The 23,721-nt window shown below is 50.3% G+C and overlaps 1 protein-coding gene across 46 annotated transcripts in view; it reads right to left on the bottom strand.

Moving 5' to 3' along the window:
- Positions 1-23,721, bottom strand: part of CACNA1C (calcium voltage-gated channel subunit alpha1 C) — a 729,498-nt gene that overhangs the window by 563,686 nt on the left and 142,091 nt on the right. For all 46 annotated transcript variants that reach the window (XM_009217701.4, XM_017946457.3, XM_017946456.3 and 43 more), the window contains exons 2-3: positions 19,771-20,092; positions 15,212-15,317 (exon numbers count right to left, since the gene is read on the bottom strand). In XM_009217701.4, coding sequence (XP_009215965.2) covers positions 15,212-15,317; positions 19,771-20,092 — 428 coding nt within the window. The remainder of the gene's footprint in view (positions 1-15,211; positions 15,318-19,770; positions 20,093-23,721) is intronic.

Below are 23,721 nucleotides of genomic sequence, written 5' to 3'. Positions count from 1 at the left end.
ACATACAGCAATCTGGGTGTCCAGAGCTGTCTCCACACTCCTTTCCCCTGAGGCCAAAGTCTACCCAGGGCCAGAACCGCTAAGGAGTGGCCGGCTGCGTGGGCCAACTCTCTGGAACCTCGCAGCCTCCATAGGCGAGGAGCGTGAGTGCTCATCACGGAGCTTGCACCCCTTATGGGGTGACCAGAAAGGTTTCTCTTGTGGATCTGGATGTAGAGAAGTTGCTAGGGAAATGAAGACTGGATGGCCAAGCCCACAGTGTACAGAAGAGACAGGAAAACACCTCACAGGAGCCTTGTGTGCTGGAAGCTTCTGGCAGGTTCCTTTGACATGTTTCCATGACTGACTTCCCTTCAAGAAATGGCAGCTCGCACTGTCCAGGGCTTTCTTCCCCAGTGAGCTCTGGCCAGGCCCTCTGGCAACCACATCAACTGCTCTGGGAATGCTAAAGTCAAGGCTGTAACCCTCACCTATCTCTGCTACCTTCCTAACCCTCCTCCAGATCCTTCCTGCGCCTCTGGAGCCTTGGGAAGTGCACAGACCTGCCAACGTCACACTCAGAGCAAACTCCTTATGCTGGCCCACGTAATTCAGCCCTGTCTGCCCCTCCAACCCCACTCACATCCTCCTTCATCTCCCTCCTGAGCAGCAGCCACGGTGGGCCCTGCTCACCTCGGGGTCCTGGCCCTGCTGTCCCCTGCCTGCACGCTCCTCCCCAGGTCTGCCCACAGCCAGCCCATCTTGTCACCACGTCTCAGCCCCAGTGCCACCTCCTCAGAGAGACCCTCCCTGCCTACTCACTCCAGGTGGGCCCTCACCCTGGAATTCTCCATCTCATTATCTCCTTTACTTTCTCCATAGTATTAACATTCACAACGCTCTGAAAGCATTGTGTGTATGAAGTTGCCAGCTGTTTACCGACTGGCATCATAAGAATGTAAGCTCCATGAGGGCAGAGACCCCACGCATCCTTGTTTCTGCACATCCTGCATTTCCAGCACCTAGCCTGGTACGCAGTAGGCATTTAATAAATAGGACAGAATGAATGCATGAAGGAATGTGCTCATATCAAGTCAAATGGTCTACTTGTCAGGCAAACGACCACAGATGCACAGAACATAAAAGAATCCTCTAAATATACTCCTCTCCTAGATTATGAAAAATGAACAAACAGAGGTTAAGAGAGACAGAGACACTTGCCCAAGGTCACTCAGCCGGTGAGGAGGAGCAGAGAGAAGTCTGGGATGGAAACCTCCCGGCCTCTTGCCTGGTGCTCTCTCAGCCATGCCACACCTTGCCAGAATCCCTAGTCCACGAGCAGCTTCTCTTCTTCACATATTCATTCAGTTCTTTATTCAGCGAATACTCATCGAGTGCCTTCTGTGATTCGGGAACTGTGTTAAGAACATGGGCCAAACCAAAAGTGACTGGAAGGCCCTTAGTCTGCAATCCCAAAGAAATCACCCCACAGCCGTGAAAAACTGATCCTCTTGCTGGACGGTCTCTGCCCATTCTGCAAATCGTCCACCTGCCGTGACTGTTCCCAGAGTGAGCTGGGGCCTGTCCCTGTCCCAGGACAGAGGTTCTCTGGTTATGGGACAGGTCCTCTGCCAAAATATGATGACAACACACAGCCGCATGGGCAGTGAGAGAGGGGTCTGCAGGGAGGGATGCCCTCCAAAGCTCCTAGCCTGGTACACAGCACCAGGAGCTGCCTGGGTCACCGCTGGTCCACCGAGAGCTGCTCACCCTATTTGGACTGAACTGTGGCAGAGATAAGTCCCTGCTGAGACCCCTGCCAAACCTGATTCACAGCACCCTGAGAGCCAGGGAGGAGGCCAGCCCTTCCCTGGATGGCCTTGGTGCTTAGGGAGCCAGAAGCCAGGGCATGCTGCATGAGGCCTGCTGTGTCCTGGGAGCGGCCTTACCCCCTGGTACCTCCTGTTCACACTCTGCATCCTCCCATCTTTAGGGGGCATATCTGAGGCCAGCAGGCAGCGGAGGCAGAGAATGAGGAGGCATTGCTGCTAAGCTGCAGGACTAAGCTATAATTGGAGGACCTCAGTGGGGCAAGAGATCTCCTCTGCCACACATGCCACTGTCCCTCAGGCAGCTGTGTCGTAATCGGCTACAGAAGCCCACACTGTCTGGAGCTAACAGGCAAGGGCAGCGGCCCAGTCAGGACCAGCATCCACACTGAAGCACACCTTCCTTTAAGAAACACTCTCTCTAACAGCCTGGTCTGGCCTCACAGACACGCGCGAGGCTCCAGCTGTACTCCAGGTACTGCACTGGATCTGTGTAGACGTGATCCCTTCTTGCACAGGGCTCGCTGCTGGTGAGAGCTGCAGATGGACTTTATTTGGAAATAAAGTCTTTGCAGATGGAATCATGTGAAAATGAGGTTATACTGGATTAAAGTGAAGGAGCCCTAATCCAATGACTGCCGTCCTTATCAGAGGAGGGAAGGCTGGGCACAGACAGAAAACCACCCAGGGGAGTGCACCATGTGAAGATGGAGGCAGAGATCTGGAGTGAGGCACCTAGAAGTCAAGGGATGCCAGGCACGGCCAGCAACACCGGAGCCAGGGCTCCTCAGAGCGCCCAGAGGAACCAATGCTACTGACACCTGGATTTTGAAACTCTGGCCTCTGGAACTGTAAGACAACAACTTTCTATTGTTTTAAGCCACCAAATGTGTGGTATTTTCACAGCAATGCTAGAAAACAAATACGATGAGAGACACAGACCAGTAAGTAGGAGGCTGAACGTGCTTAGATGGGGGTCATCTAGAATGCTACGGAAACAGAGAGGGCAGCACCAAAGCCAGTCACGGAGCAGCAGAGAAAACTTCCTACAAGAAGGGACTCCAAGTCTGGGCCTTGGGGATTGTCTAGGTCCATTTGTGTTGCTATAAAGGAACACCTGAGGCAGGGTTACTCAAAAAGAAAAGAGGTGTATTTGGCTCTCGGTTCTGCAGACTGCACAAGAGGCATGCCTCCAGCGTCTGCTTCTGGGTCCTTCCACTCAGGCTGCTTCCACTCACGGCAGAAAGGGACAGGGAGCCCGGCATGTGCAGAGATCACAGGGCTGAAAGACCACGTTGGGCTTCACCTCTCTCCGGGATAACCTCTGAAACATTCCTCTGATGGGCAGGGAGTGTGGAAGTGACCCCGGCCTGCTGCTGGTCTGCTGGTCACTCTCTTACCTGCTCTCTCTAGTCAGTCTGTCAGAGGTGGGACTCGGAGCCACGTCCTGGCCTTCGACACCTTTTCCCACAAGGCCCGTCCCTATCAACCCTGCCCAACTGCCAGGGTTCAAGCATCTCCACATTGTGAGCTGCACACACAGCCCAGTCCTCAAGCACAACTTCCACCACCTGCCACCTGCCTTCCCCCACATAACCAGGATCCATCTGCAAGCACAGGCCGCACCAAGGCTTGTGCTCCCCGGCCCTGTGAGGCTGGCCTGGCCACAGGGACCACAGCACTTCCAGTCAGATCTGATGAAGCCTCGGTGCAGACACGAGGTCTCCTCCTGGATATCCCAGCCTTCCTTATTCTTGATGCCTGACCCTGTTCCTCAGGACTCAAAGACACCGGGGAGAGAGGCTGCCCCAGCCCATGTTTCTGACTACATGCCTGAGAGCCCAGAGAGTAAAGCGCTGGGGTTTTTCCATTATTTCTGCTATGCATTTGAGGAAGGGGTCTGCAAGTCGCAGGATAGCACCAAACGAACGACTCAGCAGCTACGCTCAGCTGTGCCGGAGTTCAGCTAGACCCCGTGAGAAAACAAGCAGTGGCCTGTATGAGCTCCCGGCAGGGGCGCCTGTATGAGGCAATGTGTTGGCTTCGGGACTGCACACAAAGACAGGGTCCCCTGGCCTGGCGCTCCCGGACCCCAGCAGCTCTGCCAGGCTCTTGGCAGCAGGCAGGTTATGGCCACACTACTCACCATCCATCTTGGAAAGGTCAAGAACTAAATTTGGAACTTGGCTTTTAGTTCTTTTGCATCTCTGAGTTATCTTGAGAGGAGGCTGAGGAAAAAGGTTCAGAGAGGAATGTGCCAGAAAAAAAAAAAACAGTACATATTTTAGAGACAAATATATCTGTCTAGTTTTAATCATAACAGTAATAATGATTATGATAATGCCTCTACGTTTATATGGCACTTTGCATTTTTCCAGAGCATTTAAAAAAATAAAGATGGGGTCTCCCTCCATCACCCTGGTGTAATCATAGCCCACTGCTGCCTTGAACTCCTGGGCTGAAGCAATCCTCCCACCTCAGCCTCCCAAGCAGCTAAAACTACAGGTACAAGCCACCAGGCCCAGCTAATGTGTGTGTCTGTACATATATATGTACATTTTTTTTGGTAGAGCTGGGCGGAGCATTTCCATCTATATTCTCATTTGCCCTTGCCATAACTCAGTGAGGTAGGAATTATTATCTTTATTTCACAGCCGAGAAACCTAAAACTCAGAGAAGTGAAGTGCCAAGGCCGTGCCACTAGGCAGGGGTAGAAGTGGAACGAGAGCCCAGGGCTATGACCTGCAGCTCAGCACTCTCTTACTACCCATCCCACATCCTGGTGTCCAGGCCGTAGCTCTATGATCTCCACATCTCCAGCAGGGCCCAGGGTGCGCAGGCAGAACCTGTGGAGTCTCTCAGCACGAGAGGGGGACTGCTGTCACCTGGGCAGGGCGCCACGGGGGTCCCCCACATGTTATGCTCTGAGCCCTGCCAACCACCAGTCTGACTGGGATCCCATGAAGGCCCCAAGTTCAAATGCAGACCCAGGCAGCTCCCAGGATCTGCTTCCAAGGTCTTAGTCCACCAGAAGGGTCCCTCAAGTTTTAAGCTTGTCTCAGAAAGTCAAGCTGATTCTGGGTTCCCTCACCCCAACGAGAGATCCTCATCTATTTAGGAGGAGGTCTGGGGGCCTGTTTGGTTGAGGATCTCAGGTAATATGAATCACCGATCCCTGGGAAAATATGGCCACAAAGCCAAGTCTACCTCTCAGGTGGCAGCAGATGAAAAAGCCTCCCCTTTGCCTACCCCTTATGCTTTCCAAATGGCATGGCCTGGGGGCTCCATGGCATGCCCCTAGGACCCCCACAGACACCACCCAGCCTGGGGACATTCACTCCCTCCTTCACTGTTGCTCCTCCCCTGGTCCTCTAGGTAAAAACAGAAGCGCACACACTGCATAAACTCTAGGTGAGAGCCTGATAATTAAGGCACCGTATTCAAAGCAAAATACCTCTCCCATTTTCACCTTAGTTGGGGGCCACACAGCATAGCAATTAAAAACACAGACCTGGGAGCCACACACCCAGGCTGGAATCCCAGCTCCACTGCTTCATAGCTATGCAACCTTGGACAAGTTAGTTCATTGGCCTGTGCCCCTTCCTCATCTTTAAAATGGAGTGATTATAAGAAAGGTCTCATGGGGTAGTCGAGGGGACTAAATGAGTTAACACATGGACCATAGTCGGAGCAATGCCAGTAGCATTAAGGGCTGACGTTATTGCTGCTATTATTATTAGTCAGAAGGCGCCAATCCAACAACTTCAATCATACAGAAACTAGAGAGAACAAAGAGGATAAAGGAAAAAAATGGCTTCTAAGAAGCCAAAATCAATGTTATAAAACCCATAAATTAAAGCTAATGCACTTTATTCATAAGTAAGCCCCGCAGGTCCTCAATCGGAATCTGTTTACTCTAACTTTGCACATAACTGTAATGGACTTGATCAACTGATTCCCAAACCCGCAGGAGAGAGTGGGGAGCAAATTAATCGGGCTGGTGCTGGAGGAGGCTGACACCCCACCAGAGAGGTGCATGAAAGGCGCACCCCAAATCTTCCCCAGGTCAGGACGTTCTGGGACCCTCTGGGGGTTGCTTAGTTCTCCCGACAGCTTCCCAGCATTACAACAGGTGCAATCATTGAAATTCCTAAGAATTGTATAGTCCCAGAAAAAGGATGAAATATGTCCAGATTTTTCTTTTAAGGATCCAGGGATTTGTATTTTACATTCTGGAAAGACTTCCTTCAAATGTACTTAAATTACAAGAAGTTTGGTACATGAAAGGGGTTCTATTACATAAACAGTGGATTTATTTGGAATATTTCCCCCCCAAAAAAAAATGAATGAAGATGGATAAAACTGGAGCAAGAGGTGTCACCATATTTAGACTTCAAATCATCATCTCTCTTTTCCCATCCGCTGGCAAACACAGAGCAGACAATGCTTTCTCCTCTCTCTGAAATATTTAGTGAGTAAACACTGAGTCAAACAATTGCCCCAGGCTCTCTGCAGGTTTATGACCATGAGATTAAGCACAAACCCATCCAGAAGCTGCCATCTATTTTAAAATGCCATGTTCCTGATGAAGACAGTCCTGTGGTCTTTGCTCCTTTCCTACACCAGCCTTGCAACGTGTCTCATCCTGTTTCCAGCTCCGTCCTTTCTCCTAATGCATCAGTTCTTGGGGCGACAGTTTTCTCCTCTGGTTTTAACAGAGCGGCATTTCCCGAAGGTATAAGCCCGGGAACGCCATTCTTCAAGATGTCTGTGACGGTATGAGTGGGAAAGGTGATGTGCTGGCTGGTCCAGGGACTCACGGAGCACCTTACCACGTAAGGAGGCAGCTGTAGCAGAATGGCTAAGAACACAGACCAGGAGACGCCTGGCCCACATCTGCATGGCCATGACTTCGCTTCAGGGCTACATCTCACAGGGTGAATTATTTACATTCTCTGAGTTTCTGTGTGCTCATCTATAGAACGGGATAATAACATCTCATCGTGCTATAACCATGTTTAAATGCATTTCCACGCAAGGCACTTAGAGCAGCATCTGCATGGTGTGAACTCATGAGTAGTGTCTGTTGCTATTGTGTTAAAGGCTTGGAGAAGTCTTATAATAACGTATTTACCTTTGGCTAACTTGGTACTTACTGAATTTATTTTGCATCAGAACCAAGTTTTGATTTTTTTTAACAAAATCTGTTCATACTGCTACAGAGTGTTTAATCTTTAAAACATTTTCACATATACCTCATTGGATACTCACAGCGACCCTACACATCCCAGGGAACACAGCAAATAACCCAAGCTGTGGTTTCATACAGTCCTAAGTTCCAACTCCAGCCCTGCCACTGCCTCACCAAGTCACTTTACTTCCCTGAGATTTTGCTTTCTTATCTGAAGTAAAGGGACAACACCTCACAGGATCCACTCATTCACCCAGGGTTCACTCAGCAGATATTTATGCAGAGCCTTACGTGTGCCCGTTATTGCCAAAGCACCGGGGATACAGCCGTGAACAAGAGGGACACATTCTCTATCCTCAAGTAAACAAATAGGATAATTTGCAGTTGTGGAGATTAGAAACATTGCACACGGCCAGGCGCGGTGGCTCACGCCTGTAATCCCAGCACTTTGGGAGGCCAAGGCGGGCGGATCACGAGGTCAGGAGATCGAGATCACGGTGAAACCCCGTCTCTACTAAAAATACAAAAAAAAGTTAGCCGGGTGTGGCACCTGTAGTCCCAGCTACTCGGGAGGCTGAGGCAGGAGAATGGCGTGAACCCAGGAGGCGGGGCTTGCAGTGAGCCGAGATCGCGCCACTGCACTCTAGCCTGGATGACAAAGCAAGACGTCGTCTCAAAAATAAAAGAAAAAAAGAAAAGAGAAAGAAACATTGCATGCAAAGCACTGGCACCTGGTGGTCACTCAACAAAGGCAATTACAATGACTAAGCAAGCGTTACTACTCCACGTGACAAAAGAGATACCAACAGAGAGGTTGAGTGACTGACCTAAGGCCACACAGTTCAGATCTCTCCTCCTAGGTCAGTGCCTACAACTGTGGCTCTGATATAGCTTTTAAGACACACCCACACCCAGGTCCCACTCAGACCTATTCAGCAGGAAAATCTGAGCGGAGACCTGACTCAGTAGAAGCACCTTCCCAACGCACTGTGTCAAGTTCATTCTCTCATCCAAAACCAGGCTCTCCACCCTGCCTTCCACACCCCACTGCACAGCACAGGAGAGGGTGTGGGTACATGATACAGTAGCTATGTGGTTTGTTCCTTGCAGTTATCTATTAGTGTATTTTATAACCCTAGCATTTCTGCGAACCCTAATGCCCGCTGCATTAGGACAACACCTATGAGATAGCAATAATAAAGCTCATGTCATTATCACCATTATTGCTGATGCATGAAAGCCTCGCAAAAAGCCTTCTCGCTCTTAGGCAAACCTGATAATAAAAGAAAACACAGTTCACTGCAGGGAGAAGAGGGGAACCCAAACATTTTCATTCACTTCTCAAAGCATGGGGGGCGATAGGGCTCAGAGGCATCTCAGACCTTGCGGTGGTGGTCCAAGTGCAGGGCCCCAGGTCACGAGATTCAACCCAGCACTGCGTGGGAGTGGGGGAACCTCAGGCTGACAGGCACCTCCTGAGCGAACTGGCAAGAGACACACAAAGCCCGGGGGTGGGGGAGTGGGGTCCCCCACCAGTGCTCTCCCTCTGGGACTCTTCTTTGGCCATGAATGGATCCCCGCTTCTCTCCCTGTGTAGTCAGAGGCAAGGGTGAGCACAGACACCAATCCTGCTGGGTCAGAGCTGCCAAAAAGCACAGGGTTTTGGTCTCCTCTCTCCCACCCTTCCGAGGCCAAAGCTAGCACAAGGTGCCAATGACCCTGACTTACCCCCAGGGACCAGGTGGAGGGGAGGGGCCTTCAGCCTGGTTTAGAGTTCCAAAGAGCAACACACATTCGCCTGTGCTGGGCATGTCCTATGAAGTTTACTTATGTTAACTCACTCAATCCTGTCAACCAGGTTATGATGCACCTCTCGTTGCCCCAATTTTACACCAACAAACGGGCAAATCTGACATTTCAACCTTCTTCCTAGTCGAGCTCAAGCCCCTCTGGCGGACGGCTTCTCCTCTCACAGCCTCTGAAGGAAGAAAGCCCAGCCAAAGGATGATCCCTTTTCTGGCCTCATCCCCTCTTCTCTCCACCTCCACTTCAGGCTCTCTTGCTCCAGAAAGTACACGCACTGTTCTTTGCACAAGGTCAAATGCCAAATATATTCTCTTAATATTTCAACTCAAGCCAAGTCTTTGTGGACTTCAGGGTACGCAGAGAAGAGAGTTTTCCACACACAGTGAGTCGGCTCTGCTTGCAGAGCTTATTCAACAGACATCAGACAATCGACCTAACAGGTGACAGCTCTTGGTAGACGGGGGTTACAGCGGCTATATTATAAATCATGTGCTACATAGAGGTGGCATTGCCAATAACAGCACTGAGTCTAAAGAAAGAATGTCATGTCATGGCCCAGTTCAGCTTTCATTATGCTTCACTAGCATGAGGAAAAGATAACAAAGATGATGGATTTTGGTGTAAAAGTGTATGTTAGATGGAGCCTACAACAAACAGACTTTAAATAATGCAAGAGAGATCTTAAAAAAAAAAAAAAAAAAAAAAAAAAAAAAAAAAAAAACCTCTATTCTGGAATACTTTTCATCTCTTGGAAACAGAAGAAAGCAAAGTGTTAGAAAAATAAGGGGAGATTAAATTAAGCAGGTGGGAGAAAGGAAAGGGCCTGCGAGAGAATGGGTGGAAGCCGATGAGTTTGCGAGGGAATCTGAGAGCAGGAGCAAGCACAGATGTGAATTTGCAAGTGTGTGTGAAAAGAAGAATCTTTTCTAATTCTGTGACAGTGTGAGCGTGCTTTTGCTAAACAGATTATTCTTGAACCCAATGGAGTGGGAAAGCTCTCAGCAGTTGACGTGTGTCGTCTTTCTGCTTGGATCCTAAAGGGAACTTGTGGGTAGACAGAGCTGATTGCGGAGGGAGCTGAAGGTGGATCCAGTCACACCATGAGGAACATTCTAGGTCACTGTTCTCAAAGAGCAGCCCAGGACCACTTGCATCAGAACCCCAGGGGAGCTTATTAAAACTTCAAACTCCCAGGGCCCACTCCAGAATCAGAATCCCTGGGAGCAGGGCCTGGGAACACGCATTTTAATCATCTCTAGGATCTTATGCCACAGGGGTTGAGAGCCACTGCTGCAGGTGCATCAGCATCTCTTTGCTATTTCTCAGAACAGGGCTCTGAAATAGCAATTCTTTAATGTTTTTTTAAAAAGCTATGAAACCAATGGAGGATTTCGCAAGCTTCATTTTTGGGGTACATAAACGATTTGGGGCATCCCACTCTGGCACAACAATGGGAATGTTCCAAGCATTGAACCTCAGCAAACCGTTGTCATGCACCTAGTACTTCAGGGCCTCCACAGGGGTACAGACACAGATCAATATCCTCTTCTCTTACTTTCAGCCCTAAGCTCAGCTCTTCTCACAGTCAGTCCAATCCTCTTGTCATTGGCCTTGAGTTGCCATGAGCCACGCCTTTGAACTACCAACCAGCCCCTCTTGGATATCTTAAACTCTCTGTTTCCTTAGCTTCTAAGACTCCACTCTCAGTAGGTTCCCCTCCTACCTCTCGGGCTAAGCCTTCCTGAAACGTGGTGTACATCCTTCCTTTGCTCCTCTTCCTCCATCCTCTGCAAACGTCACTGTTCTCCGGGGTCCAGCTGTGGTCACTGCTACCCTCCTGCTCCACCCTGATGCAGGTGCTCTAGGCCATACCTACGGCTTCTCCTTGTGTCTCTCTTCCTGTTGCCCCCAAGTCTCCATCCTCAGCATAAACAGTCTCCCGGGTTGTAGGCCCCTGTCAACAGCCCGTGGGACATCTCCAACCTCATGCTCCACGGGCTCCTCCACCTGACAATCATCAATCGTATGCGTCATTCCCTGCCCCTCAAATATGACCTTCCTTCTGAAGTCTTTCTCCTGGCCAAGCGCACCTGGCTCCTCATATCACCATCCTGGGAGCCAGCTCTCTCTTCCACCCATGATATCCATCTGGTTACTTGTCCAGGCAAGCTTGCCTCCTAAATCCACTGCCCCCTCTCTATCCTTATTGTCACCATCATCTGGACTCTGGCAAGCTTTCTTTTTCTCTTCACAGTGAGGCCTCCGTCTGAACCATCTTCCTCATGCTGCAAGAGCACTCCTCTGCCGGTAAAGCCTTCGAGCCTCCTCCTCACCTGCAGTTAAGTCCAGCAGTCTGCATGGGCCATCAAGCCTCCATCACCCGGCTTTTCCCATTCCCTCAAAACCAGCACCCCTTCCTCTGGTCCTAAAGAATGTGACCACAGGGCCTTTGCACATGAGTATACTTCAGCCTGAAGTATCTCTATGGCATCCTCTTCTTGAGAGACGCAATGCAAATATGTCAACCTACGTGAAACTTGCCATTAATCCTTTCTCTACAGCAAAATGAATCAGTTCTTCCACCTTGACACCTTGGCCCCGTATAAGACCCTTCACCATTTGAAACATGTTTACAGGTTTATCTTCCCTATTAATCGCAGTGTCTGTCTGTTGGTATAGATGTTTGGCAAATGACTACACACACACACACACGAGCTAGACCAGTGGAAGGAGAGACCAGAGGGAGGACAGCAGGAAGGAGGCGACTGTAAGAGTCCAGGAAAAAGGCAACAGGGCCTGGGTTAGGGTGACAAGGATGACGACGATGACAATAATAGCAATAGTATCCAGCACTATGAACAAGAGCCAACACTGAGCCCTTACTAAGGCGCTCTCCTAAGGGCTTTACATATTTGGACTCATTTAATCTTCACAACAACCCTCTGAGGTAGGTACTGTCATTACTGTTATTTCCATTCCATAAATGAAGAAACTAAGGCACACGAAGTCTAAACAAATGACTTTGAGAATAGAAAGAAGGCTAAGTGTGATACATTGCAAATTACAATCTCCAAGACTGGATTCCTGCTCAGATGGGCACGGCAAGGGGAAGAAGATGTCAGAGATGCTTCTGTGTGACAGCAAGGCCAGCAATGCCATCAACCCGGCCAAGGGAAAAGAAAAGGAGCAGCATTCACCTGGGCTATGTTTTATTTTCTTCAGCGGGACAGGTCATGTGGCGGGAGAGAGAATGAGTTCTATTTGGGGCTTGTTTGAGGTATCAGTAAGACATCCTGGCATATATGATTATCACTGCCAACCCTACTCTTCCCTAGGACCCTCTGAGGTCACTTCCATTTTACAAGCTGGGGAAAAGAGGTTTGGAAAGATTAAATAACCTCAGATTAAGATTCACATTTAATTTTTTTTTTTTTTTTTTTTTTTTTTTTTTTTTTTTTTTTTTTTTTTGAGATGGAGTCTCGCTCTGTCGCCCAGGCTGGAGTGCAGTGGCGTGATCTCGGCTCACTGCAAGCTCCGCCTCCCGGGTTCACACCATTCTCCTGCCTCAGCCTCCCGAGTAACTGGGACTACAGGTGCCCACCACCATGCCAGGCTAATTTTGTTTTTGTATTTTTAGTAGAGACGGGGTTTTACCATGTTAGCCAGGATGGTCTCAATCTCCTGACCTTGTGATCCACCTGCCTCGACTTCCCAAAGTGCTGGGGTTGCAGGCATGAGCCGCTATGCCCAGCCCAGACTTAATCTTAAAATGGAGAAGCCAAGATTTGAAGTCAGGTCTGTCCAAGTCAAATTTTGCTCTGCCCAAGAGGCCAGTTCTTCCCGAAGTTGACTAATCACTGGCATCCCTATGAGGAATTCTTTTTAATGCGCATCCCCAGACCATGCACAGTTGGAGTTCTCTGGGGTTGTAATGATGTGCAGGCTTTGGGGTCGCTGCACCTGTCCACAGGCCTCTCCAATGCAGGAAATACTGGGCCAGGCCTTTGGAAAGGCTTAGCACTGGAGATGTCAGTCTTAGCAACAATTTACCGGGAAAGGGAACTTAAATCTGTGGACACAGAGGAGCTCCCCAAGGGGAGAGTGCAGAAGAAAATCAGAGGGCTCAGGACAGAAGCCTAGTAAACGTTCGTGCAGACACAGGGAGAGAGGCTGGAAGAAGCAAGGGGAGAATGTGTTTTGAAAACGGGGCATCTGCAGAGATGCTGCAGCTTGAAGATGCTATAGAGAGCAAGGACCAGGAGGCGAGGTCACAGCACTCGCGATGGGTTTCTCCACGGGGCTGAATCATGTTCTGATTTATTAGCTGATGTGAGGTAGTGTTTATTTGTCTGTTTTAGGGGTTTTCTGATGCTCCCCCCACCGATCCCCCCCTTCCTCCCCCTTCAGCTGGCTGCATTCACTGACCCAGGGAAAGTGCGACCCTATGACTATGGAACGCAGAGAATGAGGAGTCATCCGCAGCTTTACTGAGGTATCATTGCCATACCATAAAATTCAGCCATTGTAAGTACGCAATTCGATGATGTTTGGTAAAGTTACACAGTCGTGCAAGCAGCCCCACCATCTCGTGTAGAATACTGCCATCGCTCTGCGGTGTGATAAAAACCCGCCATTCCTCCCGCATCATCTGTACCCAGCAACCTCACTCCAGCTGCAGAATAAGTCCAGGGTGACCTCCTGTCCTCTCCTACGAGCCCCTCTGCCTCCAGGAGGTCCAAGGTTGAGGGGTCTCGGCCAGCCCAGGGCTTCCCTCTAGCTCAGCAACCCAAGCGGCTCCCTTAAACCTCCCGGGAACCGAGGGGTGAAGGGGCTACATGTGGCCATCGCTAGGACCTAAGAAAAACCAAACTCCTCTACCCACTTTCACCACTGCTTGGGCCTTGGGCAGCCCAAAGCGTCATCAGCTTAAGAACAAGATACGGATTCTCTTTGGAACCAAGGCTCCTCTTTAAAAATTGCAGATTAAATGTTAAACTGTGGGAGGGTTGGGAGGACCATGGCAGGGGAAGGAGGTGGCTGCACAGGGAAGAAACAGAACCAAGGGAAGGAGCTCCTGCTTCAGGGAGACACTTTGGCTTGTATTTATTTTGACACAGTAAAGATTTCTTGCCCCTTAAGAGACAAGGTCACGCTTCAGATGGCCTCATGGACGGCGGCCGATGCTCTGCCTTCCGACTCCGGCCATGTCATCACTCAGTGCCGTGCCCAGCTTTGACATTTTTGGAGCCTGTCCCCAACAAAGGGCCCCAAGCCAAGCCACAAGACACCACAGCCCACAGGCGGCGAACACCTTACCTGCTACGCATCAGCGGCTACCTGAAAAAACTGGGGTGACAGCAGAGAAGTTAAAATGTGCATCAGATTGTTTTTGCTGAAAGGGCCCAAGGAAATGTCGAAGGTTACAAAACACAAGAACAACCGTGTGATGGCATCAGCCCAGCAGTTGTGGAAAGGAGAATCCTATAAGCTGCCTGCTTCTTTTGAAAACCATCTCATTGAATGGTCCCATCTCAGTAATTAAAGGAAGGTGCTCACGGCGGGGGAAAGATGGTGGCTCTGATGACCAAACACGCCATGTGGAAATCACATGAAGAGTGATGGTGTCTCTGCAATGGAGGGGGAGAAAGAGACAGGATGTTCCCTGTGTGCCTTTCGTAGAGGCACCCTGGAGTGCCCCAATTTTGCCAACTGCATTCCAGAGCTCTTTTCCGCACATGCCCAGATGGAGCAAAAGTCTTTGTAATGACTTCGAGCTCAGCCAAAAGTAAACACACTCTCCACTTTTTCCATGGAACAATTCTAACCCCAAATTGCCAGAGCTGGCCCCTCAACAATCCAAATGGAAAGCTGCCTTTCCTAATAAAAGAAAGCCTTTCTAACTCAATAATACATCTTGGCTGCAAAAGCAAACGTTCCTAAAAGCTTCCTAGAAATTATTTATCGAACAGCAACGCTCCAGATCATCTGAGCAAACCCCACCAATGGAACAAAGACATTCAAAGTAAATACAAGACACAACCCAAGAATAGGTGTTTGCTGCACCAAACACCTGCACTCACAACTTTTGCAGCACATTTTGTAGCAGTCACGGGATTTGCTACTAAACATGCGCGCGCGCACACACACACACACACACACACACACACACACACACACACAGAGCTCACCACCACCTAACTGGAATATTCTTTTGGAAAACAGGCCGGGATGAGACAGGTGCTGATTTGAATAAAGAGCAAAATAGCGCACGGGATGTGAGCTCTGCAGGCCTTCTGCACATGCCAAACACATGTCTCACTTCTCTCCCACATTTCATGAATCTATGTGATCTGAACGCAGTTCTCCATCGAGTGAAAAAGCAGAGACTTGAAGACGGTGGACTTACCAGGTTGGAATTAGTGGCGTTGGAATCATCTTCTGGAAAGGGAATATAGATCGCTAAGGCCACACAATTGGCAAAAATAGTCAGTAAAATAATTATTTCAAATGGTCTGAGAAAGAGAGTTAAGGAAGTTAATGCCACGGAAAGTACAAGTGAAACAAACATACATCTACGTATTTTTTCAAATGAATCAAAGATTCGTAAGAAGTTTGTTTAAACAATGCATTCCAAGCCCCTTGTATTCTGAAAAGAAACATATGCCTTTTTAAGTACGGCTAGTGGGTCCCCGCCAACATTTTCCCTAATATGTCAAAAGCAGTGGAGGCCAGTCGCGTGCCAGAGTAAACACAGAGTTCTAAAAACTTTTCTCCCCTCCTTTTATTTATTTGGATTGCACTGGTCTCCATTCTTCCCCATGTGTGCCTAGGGTTGCCTCTAAAGAGCATGGCCTGTGCCAAGCACCCCGTTTCTTCACGGCTTACGCCGAGCTGCCTGTGGGCCCATGCCCACCTGGAACGGGGGACATGTGTGGAACGGGATTCTAAGACAGAGAGACTACCCCTGGGTTTCATTGACATTTGGAGATTTTATTTTTAATCTTTTAAACTAAAGTTCAGAGTGGTTTCCATTTCTTCTCTCTCATTCTCTGACAGGATCCGGAGATCCTGAAGACCCCTAAGAGCACGGCAGGGTGCCCGTCCTGAGTGAGTACAGGGAAGGAAGGCATCTCCTCTTTAAGGATGAGTCTCACAGACAGCATAGAAACCCCTTTGGTCTGCGGAGGTCCCGCTTCAGCAGGCAAAGCTTTAATTTCAAGGCCTCCTGATTTTTCCTTGGTGTGTGCTGGGCTCTAGCGGGACAGTCCGAGGTTCCCTCACCAGGAGCAGTGCAGGCAGAGGTTCCCACGCCCTGACTTCTTCATCACATTTTCAGGGAAGGATACGCTCTCAAGAGAAAAATCAGCTAATGTGATAACACCCCTTCCAATGGGACCACCCCACACCCTCCATGGAAGGGCCCGTCTATGCTCTTCCAGCTCCACTCCCACCTACTCCGCTCTCATTGCCCAGTTTGCAGCCCAGTTCATGGAGTCTCACAGGAGGAGGAAGACAGAGAGGGGTGGAGGTCTGGGGTGAGGGGACCACCATAATTCTCTCAGGGAAATCCATACTCACAAAGTTAGTGAATACTGAGGCAGAAAGAGACCTTAGAGATTATCTAGTCTGACCCTCTGAGGCCCAGAGAGCCTGAGAAACTTTCCCAAGGCCCCACAGCAGGTTAGTGACCAGCTGAGACTAGAGCCCAGATTTCCCGATCACCAAGTCCAGTGTTCACTCCCCTGCCACAGACGGCCTTCTGACGTGTTCACGGGCAACCCTGGGCCAGTGTCACAGAATTGCGAACTGGGAGGAACCCGGATGATTATCTTAGCACTGGCCTCCCTAGCCGTGTGGGTACTTGTGAGGATCCATTTTCCTGTAGAACATTTTCTGTGTCCACCTTGATATCAAAAAAGATGCCACACAGTGGACCCATCAATCTCCCAACTTTGCAGGTGTGAAAAGTAAAGCGGTCAGTCCAAGACCCCGAGCTGGCACACAGCAGAGCCTGGGCCGGAACCCAGACCGACTGACTAAGCTTTTACATTCTGCTGTCCTTGTGCTGGATGAGGCACAAGTGGTGATGATGGGAGACAGACGCTGATGCTGGTGCCGGTGACAGTAAGGACAGAAGCTGACCTCTGCCAAGAGCTTGCTCAGTGCCAGGCACATTCTTACGCCCCTATGGAAATGTCCTGTGTGGAATGTATGCTTGTGATCCCCACTTTCTAAATGAGAAAACTGAGGCACAGAAGGGTCAGATGTTAACTTGTGCCAGGTCACAGAGCAAGTAGTAGGATGGGATCCAAGCTCAGGCAGTCTCAGTGTTAAGGACTACTCTATACTGATCCACTCTAAAGTTACCTTGAAGGCTTCGTAGGCAGTTCTTCTAGCCCTCCTGCCGCACCACCTCTTGCCTCCCAAACCTTTTCTCGCCTGCTTAGGAAAGTGACACTGAGCCCACAGGCTGGCCAATTTCATTCCCATCAGCTGGTGCCTGTGCTGTCCCCATCAGGACAAGGACGCAACAACCCAGTCAAGCCAGACCCGTGCACACACACCCAGAAAATGTCGCCTCACTGCCTCCACTACAGTGGGGGACAGCCAAGCTTGGGGTTTCTGGCACTATCAGTTCCCCTCTCCTCATTCAGACTATCCATCTCTCCATCCTTCACTTTATGCTAAAGGCACTGGGCTAATGCCAGAGAAGATCACGTGTAAAAACCAATCAGGCAGAGAAGAAAAGCCACCGGCTAAAAAGCAGAGAACCCAGGTAAGCCCTGGGAAGTGCTCTGTGTCACCTTTTGAGGCCCAGATGACTTTTTAAACTGCTTTTCCTTCCTAATGACAGTGTCAGATGCCACTTTTTCAAGAACTGGCTGGCTAGTACTCCAGGCTATCTCCTTCCCTGTCCAGCCACTCTTCCCAAGCAATCTTGGAATGCCACCCACCTGGCACTGCTAAGGCTGGGCCCCCTTCCTCTCCTCCAGGTGGGAAGGCACATTCCCCCAAAGGAGTGGCCACAGCACCCAGGGAGTAGGTTTTAGGCCCAGATCCAGGTCCAGCATGTCCTAGTGCACCTGGACTGCAGCCCCCGAACATCCTCCCAAGTACCTAACTGGTTCTACCTAGTATCTACTAGTACCTGCCTAGTCCTACCTAGTACTATGGATGCACAGGGTGTGGGACATGCATGGACTTTGGGGTTAGGGAAACCTGGATTTGAAATCCAGCTCTGTCAGTCGCCAGCTGCGTGATTTAGGGCAAGTCCTTTGGCTTCTCTGGGCCTTGCTGCCCTTCTGTCAGGGGTGCCTGACCTGCAGGGCCCTCAGTTTTCCCACTCCCTGACTCCACCATGAGCAGCTACGCAAGCAGTCCTATGGGGCTGACCAAGACCGAGCCTCCCACCCAGTCCCCTGGGGACTAAAACCAGGCCTGGCCACTCAGGCAGGCCAGTCAGGCAGCTGCAGCCACTTGTTTTAAAATGCATTTTCTTAAAATACTTTTAAGTTGAGGGGCTCAAACATTTATTTATTATTATTTATTTATTTGAGACAGATTTCACTCTGATGCTCAGGCTGGAGTGCAGTGGCATGATCTCAGCTCACTGCAACCTCTTCATCCCGAGTTCAAGCAAGTCTCTTGCCTCAGCCTCCCGAGTAGCTGGGATTACTGGCATGTGCCCCCACGCCTGACTAATTTTTGTATTATTAGCAGAGACGAGGTTTCACCATGTTGGCCAGGCTGGTCTCGAACTCCTGACCTCAGGTGATCCACCTGCCTTGGCCCCTCAAAGTGCTGGGATTACAGGCGTGAGCCACAGCACCTGGCTTCAAACATTTATAGAACTAACATTTCTGTCTCAACAGAAACTTTCTTTTATCTCTGGGCTATCTTCTTTCAACCAGTACCTGAGACTTTTAAATCTTTCCATAGAAACTCATTGATGAAGCCTAATGCTCCCATCCTGGCCCTCGAGAGACACAGCAGTCCTGCCTGGATGAATTCTTACTAAGAAAATTCCCACAGTCAGTACCAGGGTTCTAGTCCCATCTGTTCCTGACCACAGGACCCCGGAGAGCCGCTCCTGGGGGGCTCGGTTTCATCACTGGTGGAAGTGGGGGTGGAACTTCACCGCTTAAAGTTCTTTTCTAATTGCTACAGCCCCAGGATCCTGATGAAGTAAGGCGCTTGGAACTCCCCAGTGAGAGCCCAGCCCTTCAAAGCCCCTGTCTCTGAGGGACCCACTCACCTGTTTCTATATGGACAAACAGAGCACTTCCAGACAGTGTTCTCAACTTCGTCTGCACATGAGAATTACCCAGAGAGTTTTCTGTTGTTGTTTTTTGTTTGTTTTTATGCCTACGTGGAACTGAGTGGTCTGTAGTTTGTTAGAACTTTCCAGGAGACTCTAATGTGCAGTCAAGGCTGAGAACCACTGCTTCGGGGCCCTTGAGCCAAGAGCCAGGGGTCCTGACCACCACGCTCTTGCATCTCCTGAGCCCCTTCACCCTAGAGAAAGGGAAGGCCATGAAACCATCCAGTGCCATGGCACAGAGGGGAGAGAAGGGAATGAGGAAGCATGTAACTAACGACTGTTACCCCAAAGCATGAGTGGGCCCCTGGGCAAGCTCAGCTACAGGAGATGGTATTTCATAACTTCTTAGGCTCATTTTCTCAAATGTTGCTTATTATATGGAAAAAAAAAAAAAAAAAAAACCCAGGTAGCTTATTATACAAGCAGATTGCTGGGCCTTGTCCCCAGAGATTCTGATTCATCAAGTCTAGGGCAGGGCCCAGAACTCTGCATTTCACGGCACCCCAGTAATGCAGATGCAGTAGGCCCAAGGCCCCGTTTGTAGCCCAGCACCGCTGACACAGCCCGTGACCCAGGGAGCCTCGGAGGGCTGGCCCCAGGGTGCAGGTCCCAGGAGCATGCCCAGCCCAGCGAACAAAGGATATTTCCATTCGACAATGCTGATGCAGGCCCTCCGGATGGGGTTCTTCAGGGTCAGGCAGAGCAGGGCTCGGGGCGGGCGTGTGGCCGTGGTGCTGCCCTGCTTCTTGGGTTTCCCATATTGCTGCCGCTTCCGCTGCGTGGAGCTGACCGTGGAGATGGTCGCGTTGCCAGCGCTGCCCATCAGCTTCGCCTGCCGGGCTGCGTCGATGGCCGCCTGCCAGGACAGGGCGGCCCCCGGGGTGGGGATGTGCTCAGGGGCCAGTCCCGCGGCCGCATTGGCATTCATGTTGGCATGGGCGGGGCGTGGGCTCCCATAGTTGGAACCTGTGGCAAAAGAGAAAAGAACACAACAGTGACCAGACAGAAAGCGGGAGCACTTTCGACGCTCTCTGGACCCCAGATTCACAATTTTTTCAAAACCTTATTTCAAGCTATTGCAGGTGGTTAGGAGGTGGCACGTGGAAACATGAGTGTGAGATGCTGAGGGAACAGGGCCAGGATCCTTCCGGTCCCGGTTCAGCTGGGTGACCTTGGGCGCGTCACTCCGCTCTGGTCTCCTTGCCTCACCTTAGGTGGGCAACAGATGAGATCCGTGCATGACAGCACATGTGGACCTCAGCAGAAACAGATAAAACACAACACATTACCTGCAAATTAAAATACGTATTTTAAGAACTCATGCAAACAAAAGGATATTCATGAAATCGAATAGAATGACTGTTTAAGGATGGTGAGGAGGAAAATGAGAGTAAGATATGGGGGCAAGGAAGAAGCATAAATGAATGAGTAAGTGAATGTGAGAGGTCATCGCATGAATCAATGATGAAAAGGTACAATGAACTAGAGTATGATTCACTCAACTCTCCGCACCTGGGTTCCAATAAACAAAAATAAATATAATAAAGTGAGAAGGTTGCACTAGAGTAAGGTCACATCCAGCTACCTCAAAGCCATCTGGGCTTTAAGTGTTGGTTGACCAGAAGGAGCTAGGAGAGCTGTGATGGTTTTAAATCATGTCAATGAATCCCTTCACGTCTGACATCCCTTTCACTGAGAAAGATCTAGGCCCTCCTCTTGAAATAAGGTCAGCCTTTGGTGATTGTTTTACCAATGAAGTACAGCAAAAGTGACACCATGTGACTTCCAAGGATAGGTTAAAAAAAAAAAATGCCACATTGCACCCCCCTGTCTCCGGATGGTCGCCCTGGAGGAAGCCAGCCCCCACACAAGGCAGCCATTCAGCCCTGAGCTGCCATGCTGTGAGGAAGTCCAGACTAGCCTCAACAGAGAGGCCATGTGGCAAGAGAGAGTCCTGGCCAGCCCCCAGCCGTCCCAGTCACCATCTGACTGCCACCCCAGGAGAGACCCCAAGTCAGGACTGCCCCAAATCAGTAACTTTTTGAATTACTGACCCACACAAGAGCTTCCTGAATTCCTGACCCACAGAGACTGAGCAATAACAGGGTGTCTGCTGTTGTGAGCCACTTTGTTTTGGGATGATTCATTAGACAGCATTTGCTATCTGGGAAAGGGAGCTGTGAGTGGCAGGGGTTGATGGGGTAGGGGAGAGGGACAATGTCAGGAAGGAAACCTGATTGGAACCAGTGCAACCCAGGGCTCCAACCTGCACAGGGACAGCTGCCCTGCTCCGGTGTCTAGGCAACGAAGCCTCTGAGACTGTCCCTAAGACAGCACATATGCTTGGCAAACACTCTTTGGCCTGTTAGGCTGGACGCCTCGCTCTAGAATCTGTAAGGTTTGCCAAGCGATCAGCTCAGCCTGGCCCAAACCTGAATCTCCCAGAACACAGGTGTGACCTTGAGACGTGGTACCGCTAGTCAACTGGCCAGGTGCCGCGGGATCAAGAAAAGCCGCAGAGAAGAGGGTGCTACTGTGGGCGGTGAGGTTGGCATCTGAGGCCACTTCAGCTGCCCGGGAGACTGTGGCCGGAGGAGCCAGACCAGTTGCACATCCATCACCTCCGAGGCCGCCCACAGTGACCTTTTGTGTTTCACGTGCACGAGGTATTCCGGGGCAGCCGCTGGGTCTGAAGGTTGCTGGCTCAACCTGATTGATCCCCTCCCTCTCCTCACCTGTAACTAAGACACAGCTGAACACTTGGTGCCTCTCCCAGCCACCTCCCCAACTCTTATCTTGGACTGATCCTTCTATGTTTGACCTCCAAGGTAACTTTGCTCCCCATGTGACCTGCTTTCTAGAACCTATCACCGCCCCCTCCACCCCGTCCCCACAGGAACCTGTGAAGAGCACACAACTCGGCTTAGCCATGTGAACATTTTCACCTAGAGAGTCTGCCCCAGAGGCAAAGCCCCAGCAACCTCACCAGATTCCTCATCCAGCCACACCTGAAGTTAGACCTTCCCTGAGCCACACGCAGGTGAGACAGGTGTGGCCTCTTGGGGCTGACCTCCATTAGGGCTGTACTGCAAGGCTGGCTGAGCCTCCCCCACCCACCGTGATGGTTTAAGTGACTTAAATAACTTAGCCAAAGCTAATGTGAAACGGCTCTCTGTCCCTTGCAACCAAAAAACGACCTAATATGCTTGGTCGGTGCCCAAAGCTTGGACCTGGTGGGGCTGTCATTTCTGTTGGACTCCAGTCTATATCCTTTCCATCACACCAGTGACAGACAATAAGTTTCAACTTTTATACCAATTGATTGACATCACTGTCCAAAATGCTATATACTTAAAGGACTCTGAGGATGAAAGATTAGTGTTGTCCACCACGGGCACAAAGGGCAGGGAATGGCATCACTCATGCCACATAGCTACCACCCCTGCATGACCGCAAGAAGACCCTTCAGGTCCTCTTGGAGACCAGCTGGTCAGCTGCCTCCTGTCCCACAGCAGTTGCCACCTGCTCTACCTCCATCTGGCCCCTGTAGCATTACAGCCCCGCCTCCACCCCTCAAGGCCTGGGAAATTGCCTCTCTGCCATACCCAATTCATAGCCACATTCTCAATGTGACACCGACTCTCACCTTACCATATATATTCCCTTCACTTTCCTCCTGTTCTCTGTCCCAGGGATAAACTGCATTAACCAGAACATCAGGCTCAAGGAGGACGTGACACTCCCCACCAGGAGACGTCCCATCGCTCCCGTAACTCGTCCCTGTCCTCCCTGCACTCGCTGTGTAGATCCCAAGCCTAAAGTGAGGAAGACCCCAGTAAAGCTGGGACCTTAACCTTTCTCACAAGATCCAGCAGGAAAAGATATAAAGAGTGCATTTGAATTAATAAAGGCACCCAAAGCACGAGAACTGGTTGAACACCCAGCAAGCATGCGTGTTTCCATTTAACACATAAGAAGACAAAGGAGTGTCTGACTCACTAAAGGTCACAGAATGGGCGACGGAGGGTTGCTACAGCAGGCACAGGGCTCACAGTGAGCTGCTAGACTCTACTCCTGCCTCCTCAGCCCTCTCTCTCACACTCCACATGCACGCACACACGTGCTCGTGTACATGGTGACAGACAAGGTGCACACCTCCTCCTGGGCTTCTCCAGGCCTCGAGATACAAGGGGCTGGATTTCTGACCCCAAGAACATTCTTTCTGTTTACTATGATCTCCACGTGACAGCATCCACTACGCCACCTGCCCACGCAGTAACCTTGGGGCGCCTCTTAGGCAAAAGTGGAAAGCGCCTCTGTTTCCATCTGCTGCACTGGAGCCACGGAGCTCCTGCCTCTTTGGCTTGCCAGGGAAGGCTGGAACTCTAATTTTGCTCCATTCAATCTGTGGTATATAATTTTTTTCTTCCTAGACTCTCTGTTTGGCACTGACAAAATTTAATAGACTATTTTAGTTCCTAGACTAACTTCTCCTTTTCCCTCAGATACATAGAAGCTGCCCTGTCCCCAACTGCTGGCATTCCCAGACCCCAAGTCACTCATCGTAAGCCCTCCTCAGCTCACGCCTCCCCTGA

The sequence above is a fragment of the Papio anubis genome, chromosome 9 (genome assembly GCF_008728515.1).
Source record: "Papio anubis isolate 15944 chromosome 9, Panubis1.0, whole genome shotgun sequence".
NCBI classification, from domain to species: Eukaryota; Metazoa; Chordata; class Mammalia; order Primates; family Cercopithecidae; genus Papio; species Papio anubis.
This window is presented reverse-complemented; position numbering and strand designations above follow the sequence as displayed.